The 16,387-nt window shown below is 44.2% G+C and overlaps 2 protein-coding genes across 7 annotated transcripts in view; one reads left to right on the top strand and one right to left on the bottom strand.

The window, feature by feature from the left end:
• Positions 1-9,834, top strand: part of slf1 (SMC5/6 complex localization factor 1) — a 40,454-nt gene extending 30,620 nt beyond the window's left edge. For all 3 annotated transcript variants that reach the window (XM_030061153.1, XM_030061151.1, XM_030061152.1), the window contains exon 18: positions 8,857-9,834. In XM_030061153.1, coding sequence (XP_029917013.1) covers positions 8,857-9,350 — 494 coding nt within the window. In that variant the 3' untranslated portion in view covers positions 9,351-9,834. The remainder of the gene's footprint in view (positions 1-8,856) is intronic.
• A 2,936-nt stretch (positions 9,835-12,770) lies between these two features.
• The window catches only part of mctp1a (multiple C2 domains, transmembrane 1a), a 181,992-nt gene continuing 178,375 nt past the window's right edge, over positions 12,771-16,387 (bottom strand). For all 4 annotated transcript variants that reach the window (XM_030060841.1, XM_030060842.1, XM_030060839.1 and 1 more), the window contains one exon: positions 12,771-13,874. In XM_030060841.1, coding sequence (XP_029916701.1) covers positions 13,803-13,874 — 72 coding nt within the window. In that variant the 3' untranslated portion in view covers positions 12,771-13,802. The remainder of the gene's footprint in view (positions 13,875-16,387) is intronic.

Raw genomic sequence — 16,387 nt, 5'->3', positions numbered from 1 at the left:
CACACTCCCCTTCCCCAGCCCCAGCTCTTCTTGCTCCGTTTTCGGGTGGTTGCCAGGATTGAGTCCGCAGTTCTCTCCAAGTGTCTCCTCCTCGCCATGCTCTGGCAGGAGGGTGAGACCCCTTTGCAAATAAGCCTTGTCTCAGTTAGTGTGTGTGTGTGTGTGTGTTTTCTGCTGATGAGGAACGAGAGAAGATGAGAGGAAAAGAGGAAGATGAGGATTTATTTGTGATTGCCAAAGGTTTTCTGCAGGATTCTTATGCACACCGCCTAACCCTAACCCTAACCCTTTTCCTCTGAATGTAAATACAAGCATTACACACTTGCGCACACACACACACGCACACATACACGCACATACAAGCCCAGCCCTCCGCATTTTTTATTTTTATGTTTTCCAAACAACTACTCCTGCATTTAGTAAGCGTGAAGACAACAGGGAACTGGCTTCTGTAAAAGCAAGGGGAGCAGAGACCAAGGAACATCTCTCCATTTCACTATCGTTTTCCCACCCCACAATGTTAAGCTGGAGTCGGTTTTGTATTTTTTTTTTTTTTTTTTTGTATTGTAAACAGAGCATAATAATTTTGAAGGGTAGAATTTAGAAAAATGAAAACATACTCTTTTCCATTCTAAAAGAAAGTGGGGTTTCAAGGATAGCTCATTTCTTTGTGAGCTGCTGAGCTTCTTTAGAGGAAAAACAGCTTGGTCACAGGCCAGAGATGATTTTCTTTGTTGGCCATGTGGATTGTTCTCTTTCTCTCTGTTCTCCAGCCCCAATGTCAAATTATTACACACCCCAAGTGTTAAAAAGCTAGTCTTTTCTCTTTTTTTCCCCACCTAAGTCATGATTCAACATGTCAAACAAACAAACAAATTGAAAATGTTGAGAAATAAACTAAATAGCAAAAGGATTATGTTTTTTTCCCTGATGTATGGCATTCAGTGATACCAAGGAGTCAGGAATAGTGTTGTAAGTCAAGAATGGCTGTTGTTTGAACTGTGCTAGAGTGGGTCATGCAGTGAAAACCAAGTGTCAATGAAGCAAAAGCAGTGAAGTGTGTTTGCAGCGTGTGCAAGGTTTAACAACCATGTCATTGAAATACGGGTTAAGTAAAGTGTTGTATCTTTAATAGTCAGTGTTGCAAAGGCCACCCTGAGCTCGCCTCTAAGTTGTGACATGTTCTAAGGAAAGTGAAGTATTTGCAGCGGTACAAGGACAGGGTATCGAATGAAAGCCAGGCATTTATTTAGTTTTCAACTAGAGCTTGAAGTTGGAAAAGTCTTAACTTGGTACTGACAATGTCAGAAGTAAAGGTTTTATAGTATACAAAGAACGAGTGCAATGCCTTGGAAATGTTTGTGCCGTGATAATGACGAAGACACTGAATTCCAACATCATGGTCATATTGTTTTGTTCAATTTTAAAATTCAGTTCACTAAAGGCTATTTTCTTTCTCTCTCTCTCTCTCTCTCTCTCTCTCTCTCTCTCTCTCTCTCTCTCTCTCCTCTCACTCGTCATTTTGAACTTTCAAACTTTGATTGTTCATTGTTCAGCGATTATGTAGCATTGCATATAAAGCCATAAGTTGTGGTTTCCCTTTGCTGTGTGTTTTCTGTCCATATTTAATTATACTTTCTAATAATAATAAAATGCTTTAAAGGAACATGGACGTCTATTAAAACATTGGCCTGTACATGTTAGTGTTCATGATCTAAAGTCACTCGCCCACATCACTCGCTTTTGTGGTCACATTTTGAATTCTCACTCCAATGTGTTTCACAAATGGAGGCTCAAAAATAAACTTGCAAGTAAAACAAACTTTAAAAGCGTTAAAAAATAAGATGCAGGTTTATGTTTGTTTCCCGTATTTACATCATTTTTGTCTTTTTACTTTACTTGCTAACACAGGGGTCTGTTTTCTTAGCATACTTCAACCCAAAAGATGGCCTGCTATTTCAGAACATCATCAAAATCTCTTCCACCCCAGTTATACCAGCTCTGTCCTGTGCTAAGTAGCTTTTAGCAACCTGTGCGAGTTGCTTTGTTTACATTCTCTGCATAGTGTGACTTGGACCAATAGGATAGTGCCTTACTGGCAGATGATTGTATTGCCTGTGCAAAACTCTTGTGTCATTTTGTCATAGTTGAAGTAAGACAAACCTGCAACCTCTTTATTACTGGAAGTTTGTTTTTTTAGCCTTGGTTTGCTAAATACATTCATTTGAATGGGGAGATGACTGAATCTGAAATAACATCCAAAATGTGTCGACAGAAGGGACTGATGCGGATAAATGCGTTTCTATGGCTTCATAACACCAGAAAGTGGCATGTACAAACTTGAAGTTGAACATGTAACAAACTTCCATATTCCTTGAAATTGAGCAACTAAGCCTGGCTGTGTGCTCATTAATTGCATTAGAGCGAACTCTTTTTCTGATTCAGTTCAGTGGATTACAGTGTGCAAGAGCAAATACCTGATGCAAACAATTAACCTCTCCCGATTCAGGAGATCAGGTAGGAAGTTCATTTAGGCCTCGGCTCATTATTTAGGATGCAGATGGCTCTCTGCTGATCAGCATTCCATCAGTCAGCATATTTGATGCCCTCTCTCACCCAGCGGTGTGGGGGGGGGGGGGGGGGGGGGGGGGGGGGGGGGGGCATTACACCGAGCCAGTAGTCAGTGCTCATGTGATCCGTTTGTAATCTGTGGCTGCCCAGCCTGCGTTTGGGTGAGAAAACCCGTTCACCAGACACAACATATGAGAGGCCAGAGGCTTTTTCAGACTACTGTACGTTTAACTGAATAGAATATAAAACTTTAAATGGAAAATAGAGCAGGCAATAGAATACTGCGTCTGTTGCCCTGATATTGTGTGATTTTATTTTCCTAATATGGGAAAAAAAGGCCTATTATATATTTCCTTGGTAGGAGCAACTGCTGCATCTGTTGTAGTCTCCCTGGGCTTCCCATCCATGTTTCCCAAATATCATAACATAAAGGAAAGGGAAAAAAATAAAGCTCTGAGTGTTCGGAGACTGTTGGGAAAGGAGGGGGTTTTTAGCATGTTCATATGTCTGGCTAGTCTTTGTTTTCCGGCATCTGATGCCTCCTCTTGCTCGCTGCTTTGGTGCTCCGGTTGGTTGGCGTTGTTGTTTTTACTGTGGTTTTTAGTCGCTAGCTAGCAGCTCCCTGTGGATGTGTGATGCCATGCCCCTGGCTGCAGTTCACACACTCGCTCTGCCTCTCTTTTTCAGGCAGTGAGGGGGGAAGAGAGAGAGAGAGGATGTTTACCATGCTGTGGAGCTGCCTGCTTCCCAGCTTGTCTGCCTCAGCTCCAGCCCCAGACCAGAAAAAGAGAGAGCAAGAGAGAGATAGAGACATAGGGGGAGGGGGCATGGCATCTTTCCCTCCCTGCCTTCCTCTTTTTTCTTTTTTTTTTCTTTTTTTTTGTTGCTCCGATTCTCCCCTCCTCCACTCTTGCTTTTATATTTCTTGTCTTTGCCTGCCCTCTAAAGGCCAAAGGGCTTTGCGCTCTGTGTATTTGAATGTGCATGTGAGAGAGAGTGTGCACCAGTCAGACTGCATCTGGCTGGTGCATGAAGCAGTCAGTGGCTTTTGCTCGGCATGTGAATTCCCTCTCTGCGCTCTCCTCATCTCACAGCCCAAGTCTTGATGGGACCTGCGTGCACACACACACACACACACACCAAAACCCATGTACACACAGACACACACAGAGGATGGCGTAATTACCCTGTGCTCTCATGTAATCCCCCAGGTGTTGTATTTATCTCCACAGCAGCATATCTGACACCCAGCGCCAATACCTGGACTCACTTCAGTTGCTCTCACCGATACAGGAGCCAGCACCAGAGCCACACCATTCCCCAGCCGCTAGTCTCCATAATAGTGTGTGGATGTGTGTGTGTGTCCTTGTCTGTTTATACCCTTCCCTGTCTGTGCCTGAGGCCAACATATGCACACAAACAGTTTTAGCGCTGATTTTTTTTTACTGTGTATTTTAGCACAAATGTTTATGTATCATGGTCTGTGGGTAACAAAGCTGCATAGTAGGACGTTGAAAGAGAAAAATGTATTTCATGGCCCTTGATGGAGGGAAAAATAGGAAGCAGGTGATTCTATTGTCCAGCAGGAGAGAGATGGATGCGCAGACTGGCACAGAAAAAAGAGGCAAAACAAGGGATAAGTAAAAGAGACAGGTGGATAGGCCTGGCGGAAATGAAAGAGGGCGAGTCAGGCAGGTAAATATGCAGATGTGACAACTGGTAGACTTCCAGAGACAGGTACACAACGACAAGCGCAGTTAGCTCTCAGGCAGACAGAGCTACAGTCAGCGATGCAGGCTTTTTGGCACGCCGACAGACAGATCCAGAGCCAGTCGGAGCCCAGAGCCCTGCTGCAGGGGGCCCACTCCTCCCCACACCAGTGTCATCCCCCTTGTTGGAGCCTGTCTGTCAGGCTGGTTGACATGATGACGGCAGGGAGCGCTGCAGAACTCCATCTCCCACTCTCGCACTTCTTTCTCCATCCCCTTTCTTGTTGTCTTTCTCTCTCTCTCTCTTGCTGATGAGTTGTGTGATTCTCGTCTTCTGAGAGAAGGAAAGCAAAGCGAGGGATAGTGATAGGTTCAGTTGCTTTGCCGCATATTGCAAAGTGGCTATTTTTTATTTTTATTATTTCAGTTTCATTTCAGCTTTACTGTTATTCTACAGTGAGAGCAAACATTTTCTTTCACTGTCGAATGATAGTGACACTTTCTTTCCATGCACCTTTAAAACAAGTGAGGCAAGAGCAATGGGTCTAATATTATGGTACAATAAGACAATATAGTACAACTGCAATAATAATTGAGAATCTGTGTGTTAATAGTTATATTTTAAGTGTTGAGCCGTCATTTGTACTGTTTAAATATGCCCTTTTTGTGGTAATATATATAAAATCTGTTTTTCTGTTGCTGAAAGCTGTTATTACTATTTGCCACTGAAACTACCCACTTACCCCAGGGAGGGAGCCATTATAGTTTCATTTTAAGTGACTGATGTATGCAGTGCATGTGTGACTCGTGCAGAAAGATTCATATATTGAGTATATATTTGATTGTATGTGTATATGTATGAGTGTTGTCTCAGTTTTGTTTTTTGTTTCTTGCAAGTTTGCAAGATGTCTGGATGTGCTTGTGCTTTCACTCTGCCTTGCACCTGGCCAATAATAATACTCTGCACTGTGTACCATTGAAGGGCAGCTCAGATGTCCCTGTACCCTGCCAACTGAAGAAAAGCAGAAGCAATCATTTTTGATCAAAAAAAGAAGTGCAGTCCATAAACCTTGTCCTCCACGTCTTCCTTTTTCCTCCACTGGTTGAAAACACTCAACAGAGTGCTTGGATTCATCACACAAGGCTTGAAGGCCCCATGCGGAGCTCAGTCCAAGGCTGGTCCTCTCAGCGGAAGCCACAGAACAGGACACATTGTGACGAAAACAGCCTTGGTCTTCGAAAAGCTCGCCCGGGAGGGGAAGAGATGGGTCTGCTCTCCAGCAGACATGATGGTGCCTGTGCCCATATGTCTGTATGCACTGTGATAAAGGTGGTTTAAAAAGAAGAGGGGGAAAAAAATACCGGTGGCCCCAAAACCTTCCCCCGTGTGTAAGGCCATGTCTGGCTTCTCACAGAACAGCCACTCTTACTGGATGGGCCTAATAGCAAGAACACCTTGTTATGGAGTGCCTGGTGATTGTGACCTGCTGCGAACAACCTTGCTCCTCTTTCAGTTTCTGCCCAATTTCATTATCTCCTGTCTCTCTCTCTCTCTCTCTCTCTCTCTCTCTCTCTCTCTCTCTCTCTGCCTGCTGTGCCTTTCTCTAGCGGCCACTTTGATCAAATCTCTGCTCTTACGTCCTTGACTGCTGCCCTCGCCGCCTGACCCCTGCATTTGAAATTTCCCCGCTTATGTAAAAGTTTATGTAGATTAACGCCACAGTTTATGCAGATTGAGTTTTTGCCACTCAAGCTTGAAGCACTAAAAGGTAGATGAGCAGTGACCTTCCCTGGTACCAGCTACGTGAGCTCTCACCATTTATCTCATAACCACTACACGCTGCATGAGCTGTTTGGCAGACAGAGAGCTGGAGGGAGAATATACATAGATACCATTATTTATTTATTTATTTATTTGAAACTTTTCAAACAACAATTTCTGGCCGCGTTTGCCAAGGCTGCATTGTGTCTTTTGCCAGAATTTCATTTGGGAGGCTTAATAAGTGTGGCTTATTTCATGCAGCTCAAAAAAAATGTGTCAATTCAGCAATGCTGGATTAAAGGTCAATGTGGTTTTTGTTCACTCTGGCACGCACACAGGAACACAAATGATTGTCCGTCCTTTAAAGCATCATGCTTCCTCCTCCAGCCTCAGTCTGTCAAACAGAAACAACTGCCAGCGGTGGTATCAAGCAGCCTTTCAGCCGTCTGCATGTCACAGCGAGCCTCCACACAGCCGTAAACTCGCTCACAAGTGGCAGCCGCACTGCCAGGGTTGAACAGTCAAGTGCCATCAAGAGCAGTTTGCCAGAGAAATGGGTCCATCTGAAAGCAAACAAAGGGCTCACTCTTGACTTGACCCGCTTTGTACAAGCTAAGTGTGCACAGGCCCGTCTGACACTGGAAAATGGCTTTCTGAACAGTCTGAACAGACAAAGCAGAAGAGCAGAAAAAGAGGAGACAGTAAATGTCATTGTTATAACTGGCCTTGCCTTGTGGTGTGGGGAAAAAAAAACATTTTCATGTTCAGACATGACTGTCATGTTGTTCAGTTCACCAAGTAAGAGGTGGAGAATAGAGGCTAAAACGGGAAGTTCAGGGTGTGCACCGACTGTATAGATATTTGAGTGTGTTGTACCATTTTAACAATATCAACGGGCTCCATCGTCGTTGAATTAGGGAAGAGTCAGGGATTCTACATTTGTCAGTTTAATTCCAAAACTTTTCCATAAGTAGATACCGAAGTTGCGTGACTGTATTTATTAAGTGTATTGAATAAAACAACCTTTACAACTAGGGGGTGGAATACATCTCCGCAATCAGTGTGTTTCTTGGCCCTGGCTTGTTTCCTAGAATATGAGAGCTGATTTTGAGGAAATAAAAATATCTTCATTGTTCTTCCTTCTCAAGTTCTTGCTTGACTTGTTAGGGTTACGATCATTATCTGTATTATCTACAATATATATACTTTTTTTTTTTTCTTTTTTTTCCTGCTGTTGTAAGTTTGTCATCTGGTGCTCTGGCACATCTGGCCTGTGTGTGGGTGATGATAGTGATGAGCTCCCTCACACCATTACATCAGCAAGCTAACAGGAAAGCAGAGCCACCATCAGGTCACTCACCCCCCATCCCTTATACACAAACATGATGTGACCCGCCACTCACACAGTTAAAACAAGGTGTCAGCTGAAGTTAGAGCTGAAGTGAGCTAAAAGCCCTGACTGGCACTGAAGCCCAGTGGGGAAACAGCTGTTCACTTTAACTCCCCACTCCGCTGTGTGTGTGCGTGGGTGGGAACAAGTGTGTGTGTGTGTGTGTGAGAGAGAGAGCATGTGCATGTGTGTCTATGCACTATTTATAACTGTTGCTGTGTCCTGCCATTGACCCGTGCTGCGTCTCTTCCGCCTTATTTGATAATGATGCTGCCTAGCTTGGCTGCATGTCAGCGTCGTGTGTGTCATGATATTATCGTTGATGTTTCAGCTGCCTGTGTGCACTACACTCATTAACCTTCTAATCTCAGGCCAATCTGCCAGCTTAAAATTTAATATTTGAAATCTGATTGATACTTATTACTGTACTGGAGCCCAACAAAAAATATATATATATTCTAGGCAGATTTTTCCCATTATGAAAATGTTGTTACATTTAATGTCCACTGCCTTAGGACTTGTGTTGTAATTTCCTAACAGGGGCTTTCAGGTGATACCACTTACAACACATGGGAAGTTTCTCTCTTAACAAGCAGTCTGGGAGGCACATTTGCACATCTATGAAGATAAATGAAATACTGATTTACATTTGCATAGTTTGTTTATTAAGGCTTTCTGTTTTGTGATAGTTTGAGTTGTAATTAAGGGTGTGACACTTAAATTCACACTGAGTAATGATTCACTAATTGGCAATTTAATAACAATTTTTCTTTTTCTTTTTTTTTTTTTTTGAAGTAATTCATTTCAATTCAAGTTTGTAAATCACAAGTCAACTTAATGAACAAACTCAATACTGATAGCCAACATGCTATATCCATTAAAGGTGCAAAATTGCTGAGGGTTGATTGAAGAGAGGACCCTATCTTATCAATGTCAGATGAGTCTAAGTGACTTTACTTATACTGACTCCTGGGATTTTTGCGTAGTGCACCTTTAAATAAAAGTACAATAAGAATATCTTCTTCTGAAATGTGTGAGGAAAAAAAGTCAACACAATTCCTAATATTCTGTTAGTGCCATGTTAAGTCGTTTTAGTCTTTTTTAAAATTGTGAATCATTTTATTCAAAATATTTTTCAATTCAGCCCAAAGTTGGAATGATTCATTATATTTATTCCTTTAAGCAGAGATTGATTCCGTTGAATCAGATTAATTTTTAATCGATGAATTGCTGTACTCCATGCTGAAGGGTAGGGACCCGTGATTTTCACAATTGTTTTCACATTGACTAATTGGTATGACAGTAAACCCAGTGAATGTTGAATCTAGTTATGATTCAAATGTCCTCGACCAATGGTAAAAAATAATCTAACAAAAAATAAATAAATTAAGTAATCCAACGCTGTGTACCTCTGCCCCCTCCAGGCTCAGCTCTTCTCCAGCAGACTGATGGACTGGGGCGGACGGCTCTGGACCTGGTTTCTGTGACAACCCAGGAGGAGCTCCGCCGCTGCGCTCAGGTCGGAAACCTGGCCCTGGACCACCAAATGTCTGAGGTCAGGAACCTACCACTCCTGGAGGCTGGGTCCTCCCTCCTGGCACACGTCATCTTCACCTACCAGCGGGAGCGGGGCCTGCTGGGCCGCATGCAGCCCGACAACAAGGCCCAGAGCCTGGGCTACAAGCTGGCCAGGAGCCTGGAGAGACACTCCCTGCAGAGGGTGACCTCCGGCTGGGCAGATCAGCGGGCGGTGAGGCTGGCAGAGGATGCAGAGGTGCTGCTGGGGCTGGGCAGAGGGAACTACATGGGGCAGGTGCCTCAGGCAGTGAGAGAGTGCGAGGGCGAGAACACACGCTTTCTCATGGAGATACTGGAGGATCTGAAGTCTCGGGGAACGGCGCTACTTGCTGATCTCTGACATGACATTAACAGACAGCACACTGAGAAAGACTTAGTGGCCTCGCATGTGCCTTAAAAATGCAGACGAACTTCTTTTATCAGCCAGAGAGTGATACACCAGTAAACACTAAAGCTCGAATCTTCTATTAGATTGTCACAATTTTTGCATATTTGTGATATATTTTGTGGTATTTGATGTAATCTTCTGCCTATTTTAAGACCTGTTTCATTTGTTATACTGAATTTGGTGTGTTTTGTTTCAGAATATTTTATGCTTCACCAGTATTTATGACACTTTGACTTTTGTATGGATGTGGAATTTTGAGCTGAATGTTAGATGATGTTTCTACACTCACGTTACTACCTCATTTTATTTCTCTGCAGCTACTTTACTTACTGTTGAAATATAATATGTAATGTTATAAAACGGGAATGAGTTTACAATGAGTGGAAATAAATTGTCCAACTTTCAAGCTACAGTGACAGGTAATTGTATGCAAGTAAGATGGCACTGCATCAGATCACCTTATAAGAAAATAATGTGCATATATCTCTCTCTATATATCTATATCTACATATATAGATATAGATATATGTATATACACTGCACAAATTTAAATGAACTTTTAGCTCCAGTGGCCACTGTTCCAGCAGTTTAAGCAGTTTAATCCTAAAAGAGGCTCATGACAGATGGAGTGCCTTCATGTGGGGACCACATTGAAAGAAAGGGTAGAACCACTCTTCACAGAAGTCATCCTGGTTTGGGATGCTTGAGGCAGGGGTCTGCACCCAGGGGACCCAGCCCAGCCATACAGACAGCAATGAGGAATGAGCCACTTCCTGAAGGGGAACCCGAGCAGAGAGAGGGGCTTAGTCCTGTGCACTGGGGTGGGCTGGCTGGGAGACGGAGCAGTGGAGGTGAGCAGAGGGGATCCTGAAATGTGAGCGTGCTCACTGTTAAGGCAGCGAGATGAATGGCCTCTTATTCCCCTGGCCCCTTCCAGTGTTGGCTTGGACTCATCCTAAAGGAAAATGCCACCTTATTTTTAAAATAATTTTAGTGACAAAAATTAGACACTCTGAACATGATAAAAAATATTTAATTTGTTTGTTTCCTCTTTTTTTTTTTTTTTTCAAAATAAGCAACATACATCAGGTGCACTTTATTTGTCAAACCAGAAATATACATCATATTTTCTCGTAACTTCTCCCCCTCCTGACCCACCCACACCTCAGGCCCTAACCCTGTCCTGAAATGTCATTGGTCGTAACTGGGCACATGAAGATGATGTCACAGGCAGGCAACATTGCAGGCGAAAAACTAAACAAACAAACAAACAAAAAGATCTGAGAGAAAATGAGGCAGGCATACACCTACTATACGATATCATCAACACCAGACCATTGACAGGCATACCGTATAAAATACAACCATAAATTAACAAGTGGTTAGCTATGTACAGTATCATTCCAAAAATAAATAGTCTAGTTTTAACTTGGTGCAAATAAAAGTGCTTTTTTTCCTTTACAGCTCTCAGTCTGATACATTCCTTTTTGTTAGAATTAATATTTCCTTTACATCATACAAAATAAAAACACTTTGGTTTGCTTGCAAACATGGCCAAAACCACATTAAAAAAAAATCCAAAAAAGAAGGTATTTGGATGCAATACCACACGATACTCACCACAAGTTACTGTAAAATTATACTACGTACAGTACATATTTCAGGTATTCAAACAGTCCCTTCAGGCATTATAAAAAGCCATTCTTCAAGAGCTGGGGAGTGTGTTTGTTGTGGAGGCTATAATCAGTCTGCGACGCTGCTCTTGGGGGACAGCCTGTTATTGTCTTTCAAGTGGATTCTTCAAAACAACAAAACCAAATCAATGGCCCTCTGGAGTGACGGATCTGAGCTTGTTGATATTTAAGCACGGAGATGGATGGATGGAGAGGGAAGAGACAGACAGGCAAGACGGGAGAGAGCGACAGGATAACAGAGGAGAGCAAAAGTCGGGGACGGGTGCCGTGGGTTGAGGTTAGAGTGATAAAGACAGACGGGCAGAGAGACAGAAAGACGAAGGGGAGAGGGAACGAGATAAAGGCGGGGGAAGAGAGAGAGCGGGCGCGATCGAGGCGGAGATCAGCGGGATGAGAGGAGACCCCCTCAAATGTAGCCTGCACTGTGATCTTTCAACAGATGCTCACAGAGAGGCCCAGGAGACTCTGCCTTCAGACAGGGTCGCAACCCCGCTCACTGACGAATGAGGGAACCGCAGAGAGAGCAAACGGAGAGAAGGATGATGGGAAGAGGGATCTGAAATAGCATCACACACACATACACACACACAAAACCTCGATCCCTGACATCTCAGGCCTACGTCCCCTCAGAGCCCCGGCTTGTCACGCAGCGGCTGGCTGCTCGTCTCGCTGACGGCCTTCTCCACCACCAAACTCTCAGCAGCTGGCACTTCACACACACACACACACAGGCTTCCACTGTATGTACACATGCTGACACACACACACACACACACACAGACACATCAGTCTACAGCTAGAGGGGAGAGACAATTCTAACACGCACCAACACTGAGAAAAGCAACATGTCTTTGATTGCATAAACATGTGTATACACATACGCTCTTGCACACACACAGTTCACATACACAAGCCCCTGTCTCTGGAAAGAGAGATCAAAGTTGAGCTGTGGGCACAGGAGGTGGGGCAGATGGAGAGGGCGGCCAGCCTGGGGCACAGCATCACAGAGAGAGTGTGTGTATGTGTGTGTGTGTGTGTAAGCCTGAGAGCAAGAGTGTGTGCATGCACAAGTGGATGTTATGTTTTCCTCTGTGAGCAAGGAGGTATGTGTGTTGGAGATCTCCTAGAGAGCATGTGTATTCACATTAGGGTATCTTTTTGTGTGTGTGTGTGAGTGTGTGCGTGCATGTTTGTGTGCATGAACGCTTGCGTGTGTACACATGGGGAGATGAGAGGAGAGGAGACCAGCCTTTCAAACAAGATTAGGGCTGTGCGTGCCCAAAGGCCTGCCTGCTTGGCGACACTCTCTGTATAGACTGGGTGACATCTATATTAGCGCCACAGCAGCCAGCCCAGCCCGCTGCCCCCATCCTGACAGAGAGAGAGAGAGAGAGAGAGAGAGAGAGGGAGAGAGAGAGAGAGAGGGGTGGGTGACTGACAAACTGACAGATTGACTGACTGACTGAAAGAGGATTTTGACAGGTTTTTAAGAGGTAAAACACTGTAACAGTACAATTATCTGGGCATGTAGATGTGGTAAGGGTTCGGTGGCGTAACGCCAACTCCCTCATGCATGATTTTTTTTTTCCTTCTAGGTATCATTTCAGCATGATTATGTAATCCCAATCTATTTTTGGGAAGTATGGAGACACTCTGGAAGATATACCAATATGTTTGATTTTTTTTTTTTTTTTTTTTTTTTTGCATTCAAAAAGGCTTTGAACAGATTACCAAACAGTACTGAAAAAGCAAATCTGGCCGTTGCACTGCAGCACAGACACCACCAAAGGCTTTCCATCGCGCCGTCCAGTTTTGTGTTCAGTAGCAGGACAGATCTCGAGGCTAACAAGCTAATTGCTAATCAACTTGGCTGGCTGACTTGGAGTGGAAACAATCCAAATGACTGCCAGTGAACATAAAACCATTACCATATCCAAGAGGGGGGGAAAAAAAAAAAAAGGAAGAAGAGATACTTCAGTATAAAAACAATTTGAAATATAAACATATTGCCAAAAGCACTGAATGGCTAAAATAGTAGAAAAAAGCCTGTGTTCTATTGCAGGATGATATTGCAGAATGTTAGTGTATAAGGCTCGGTTTGTTTTGTTTGTTTTTTTTTTTTCCACTTTTTTTTTTTGACAAAACACGGATGCACTCGATATGTCATTTCAGAACGATCAGTAGAAATGTTAAAACTCGCTGTTTTACTCGTCGTGTGACACTCGTGGCAAAGCGAATGGACGGGAGAGTCCTCCGAGGTGTCAGAATGATGGAGAGAAGAAACGAGGAGAGTTGCTCACATGGCCGAGAAAAAGGTCAAGCCTTCCATCCATCGTTCCGGCTCGCCATGAAAATCAATCAAAAAAAAAAACATAATGATAAGAATAATTCAAGATATTTCTCATACTCTTTCTCGTTTTCATTCATCCAAGTATTTTTTTTCCTTTTCCTTTTTTTTTTTTGTACAAAAATGACACTTCAGGAATCTGCACTGTACATTGTACATAATTAAACACAGAAAAAGATTTAGAGAGGGAGCAAGATGAGAGAAAAAAGACTAAAGAGAGAGAGAGAGAGAGAGAGAGAGAGGAGGGAGAGCTGAGCAGAGTTGAGCTGGTCTAGACCCGTCTTCCTCTGCTCCTCGGTGTCCAGTAATAGACGAAGAGAAGAAAAGTGGAGAAGAGAGGAGTTGGTGGGCGGACGCAGTCATCTACCCGGGGTTGTTTTTCTTCCTTTTATTTGGACTGGGATTGGGATCCAGTTTCAGCTCTCGGTACTGCACCTGTTAAAACACACAGACACACACACACACAGAAACACACACGCACACACACACACACACACACCCCACCCGGTCAGGTGGAGAGAGCAAAGGATGCTGGAATAGCACAGAAACCCTCCAGAGGCTCTCTGTGTCCAGCTGTGTGGAACAGTGGCCTCGGGGAAGGGATTACACACTGATTACAACATACACACACACACACACACACACACACACACATACATACACACAATGCATGCACGATTGTGTTCAAAGCTCCAAATAAACCCTATCCTCGCGTGCGCACGCACACACACACAGACACACACACACTTGCACAGCTGTGGAACAGTGGCCTAAGGGAAGGGATCACACAAACAAACAGAGAGCAGGGCAAGGGCTCATGGGAAAGCTTGGAGAGACTACAGAGTCATCTCGGCGTGGTGAGATGGTGAGGAGAGAAAAGGGCAGAGAGATGGGAAGCAGACAGAAGGTAGAAAACACGGCTTAACCCTTTCAAAGCCGAAATCTGCGCTTGGCCAGTAGTTCTCCCGGCATCAAAGAGCGCCACTGATCACATACCGGCTGTGTGTTAGCTCGCTTACCGCGCGGTCACTGTCTGGGGGGGTTAAAAGGAGAAGCCATCTAATTAGGGACAACTTCCTTTTGGATGAATGGACATCACTCTCGTCCAGGATGATTAATCCTCAGTTTATGGAGAACAAAGGACCTATTAGAAAAACGGAGGCAGATGACTCGCGGGGAGCAACCCACATCTGAGCCTGGCCTTCTATAAAAGGTACATCTGAACATCTAAAACCTTTCCTGGCCCTAGAGGTTAACAAACAGGCATGCTGGAGATTTTTTTTTTTTTTTTTTTTTTTACAATGCTTATATTCTTCATGATACTGTACATAATAAACAGAGAAGTTGTGGCCTTCCCTGTCAGGCTGAGTGAACTGGAGCTAGAGGCCTGAAAGCGGTCTGTTTAATCCAGCCGGTCACTGAGTAGCTTCTCCTCTGAATATTCTCTGTAAATTTAATGGATCCCACAGAAGACGGCCCTGGCTCCTGCTTCCAGAGCGGTAGAGGACCCGTCAGCCATGAGGTGGGTTCAAACCTCTCATCACAACCTGGGATGAGTTACCCTGGTGGGACCAGAGAAAGGAAGCTACAGTATGGTTTGTCTTTAATCAGCTGTTTTTTTTAGCCTGAACAGGATTTGCCACTTTCAGTAAGTATCAGTATCACCAGTGGACCATCCAAGTAACTTGTGACATATTTTGGCCAAAGGTAAGAGGTCCTATTTGAAGTGATGCTTTGATGGAGAACAGAGGCTAAGAAGAAACTGTTCTTCAGTGATGGACACAGACTCAAGCACATCACAGTGGCTGAGCCTTAAAAACTACAGACTGTCACTCCAGTGTAGTCTCTAGTTTTCAGACGCGCACGCACACACACTCACACACACCAACACAGTCGCTAGCCCAGACAGATTCAAGACACTGACAAGCAATAGCCACTGAATCAGAATATATATATATATATAAAAAAAAAGAAAAGAAAAAACAGAGATTTAACAGACAGCCACAACAGCAAAGAGTCAGTATCATCTGTGGGATCCCTCCTTGGCTGATGTATTGTAGGCTACTCTGTATGTCTGCCTGACTGACACCCTCTCTGATTCTCCAGGCAGACAACAAACTGACGTCAGTGCAGTTTCTCTGTTCTGTCTCAGGGTGGGTCTGTCTGCTGTGGACAGGAACAGGAGCATCTCTCAGCGCCGGCTGTGAACAAGCCTTCATCATCCATCTTCTACTGGTTACCACTGTCGCTTCAATGAAGGCTTCCAGTATCCTCTGCCTCCTCTGTTTCTTGGAAACACACACACTCCTATGAATGCCTGAAATGGAAGTGCATACTCATGCACACCGCATGCAGACAGACAATACACCCCCTGTCCACAGCTATTTCACTAAAATCCCAAAGCAATCCACACACACATACACATACACAGCGGGGTGTTTCAGGTCCTCGTGACAGCAGTGGTCACCAAAGTCCCATAAAGGTGCTTAGGCCAGCATGTGTTGCTCTTCTCGCCTCACTAGGCACTGCACCGATTCAGGTCTGGATACTCCTCACTTGCAAGGCAAGCTAACTTTAGCCCGCACAGCTGTGCAAATAAGAGCGGCGGACAGTGGTTCTTGGACCGAGAAAGATGGCGAAAGACAGAGAGAGACACAGAGAGAGATGATCTGGATGGTTCCGGCGATGAGAAAATAACCCGTGGAGAGAAAACAAGCGAGGAAGGGACAGTGGAAGCGAGGGGAAGGGAAAATAGAAACACAGGCACAAAGTCGGAGCAGAGGTGAAACACAGAACGGGACGGTGAGAGTCGGGAGTGAGCAAAACAGGACAAACTAACACAGGACAGAGAGGGAGAAAACAAAGAGAGCGGGTGAGACAGAGGGAGAGCTGTGGACAGTCGGGTGGTGACAGATACTGTTCTCATGTGGGTGTGGAGCCTTTTATAG

This window comes from Myripristis murdjan, chromosome 9 (genome assembly GCF_902150065.1).
Source record: "Myripristis murdjan chromosome 9, fMyrMur1.1, whole genome shotgun sequence".
NCBI lineage: Eukaryota > Metazoa > Chordata > Actinopteri > Holocentriformes > Holocentridae > Myripristis > Myripristis murdjan.
Note: the sequence above shows the minus strand (reverse complement) of the source record. Positions and strands in the feature narration are given on the sequence as shown.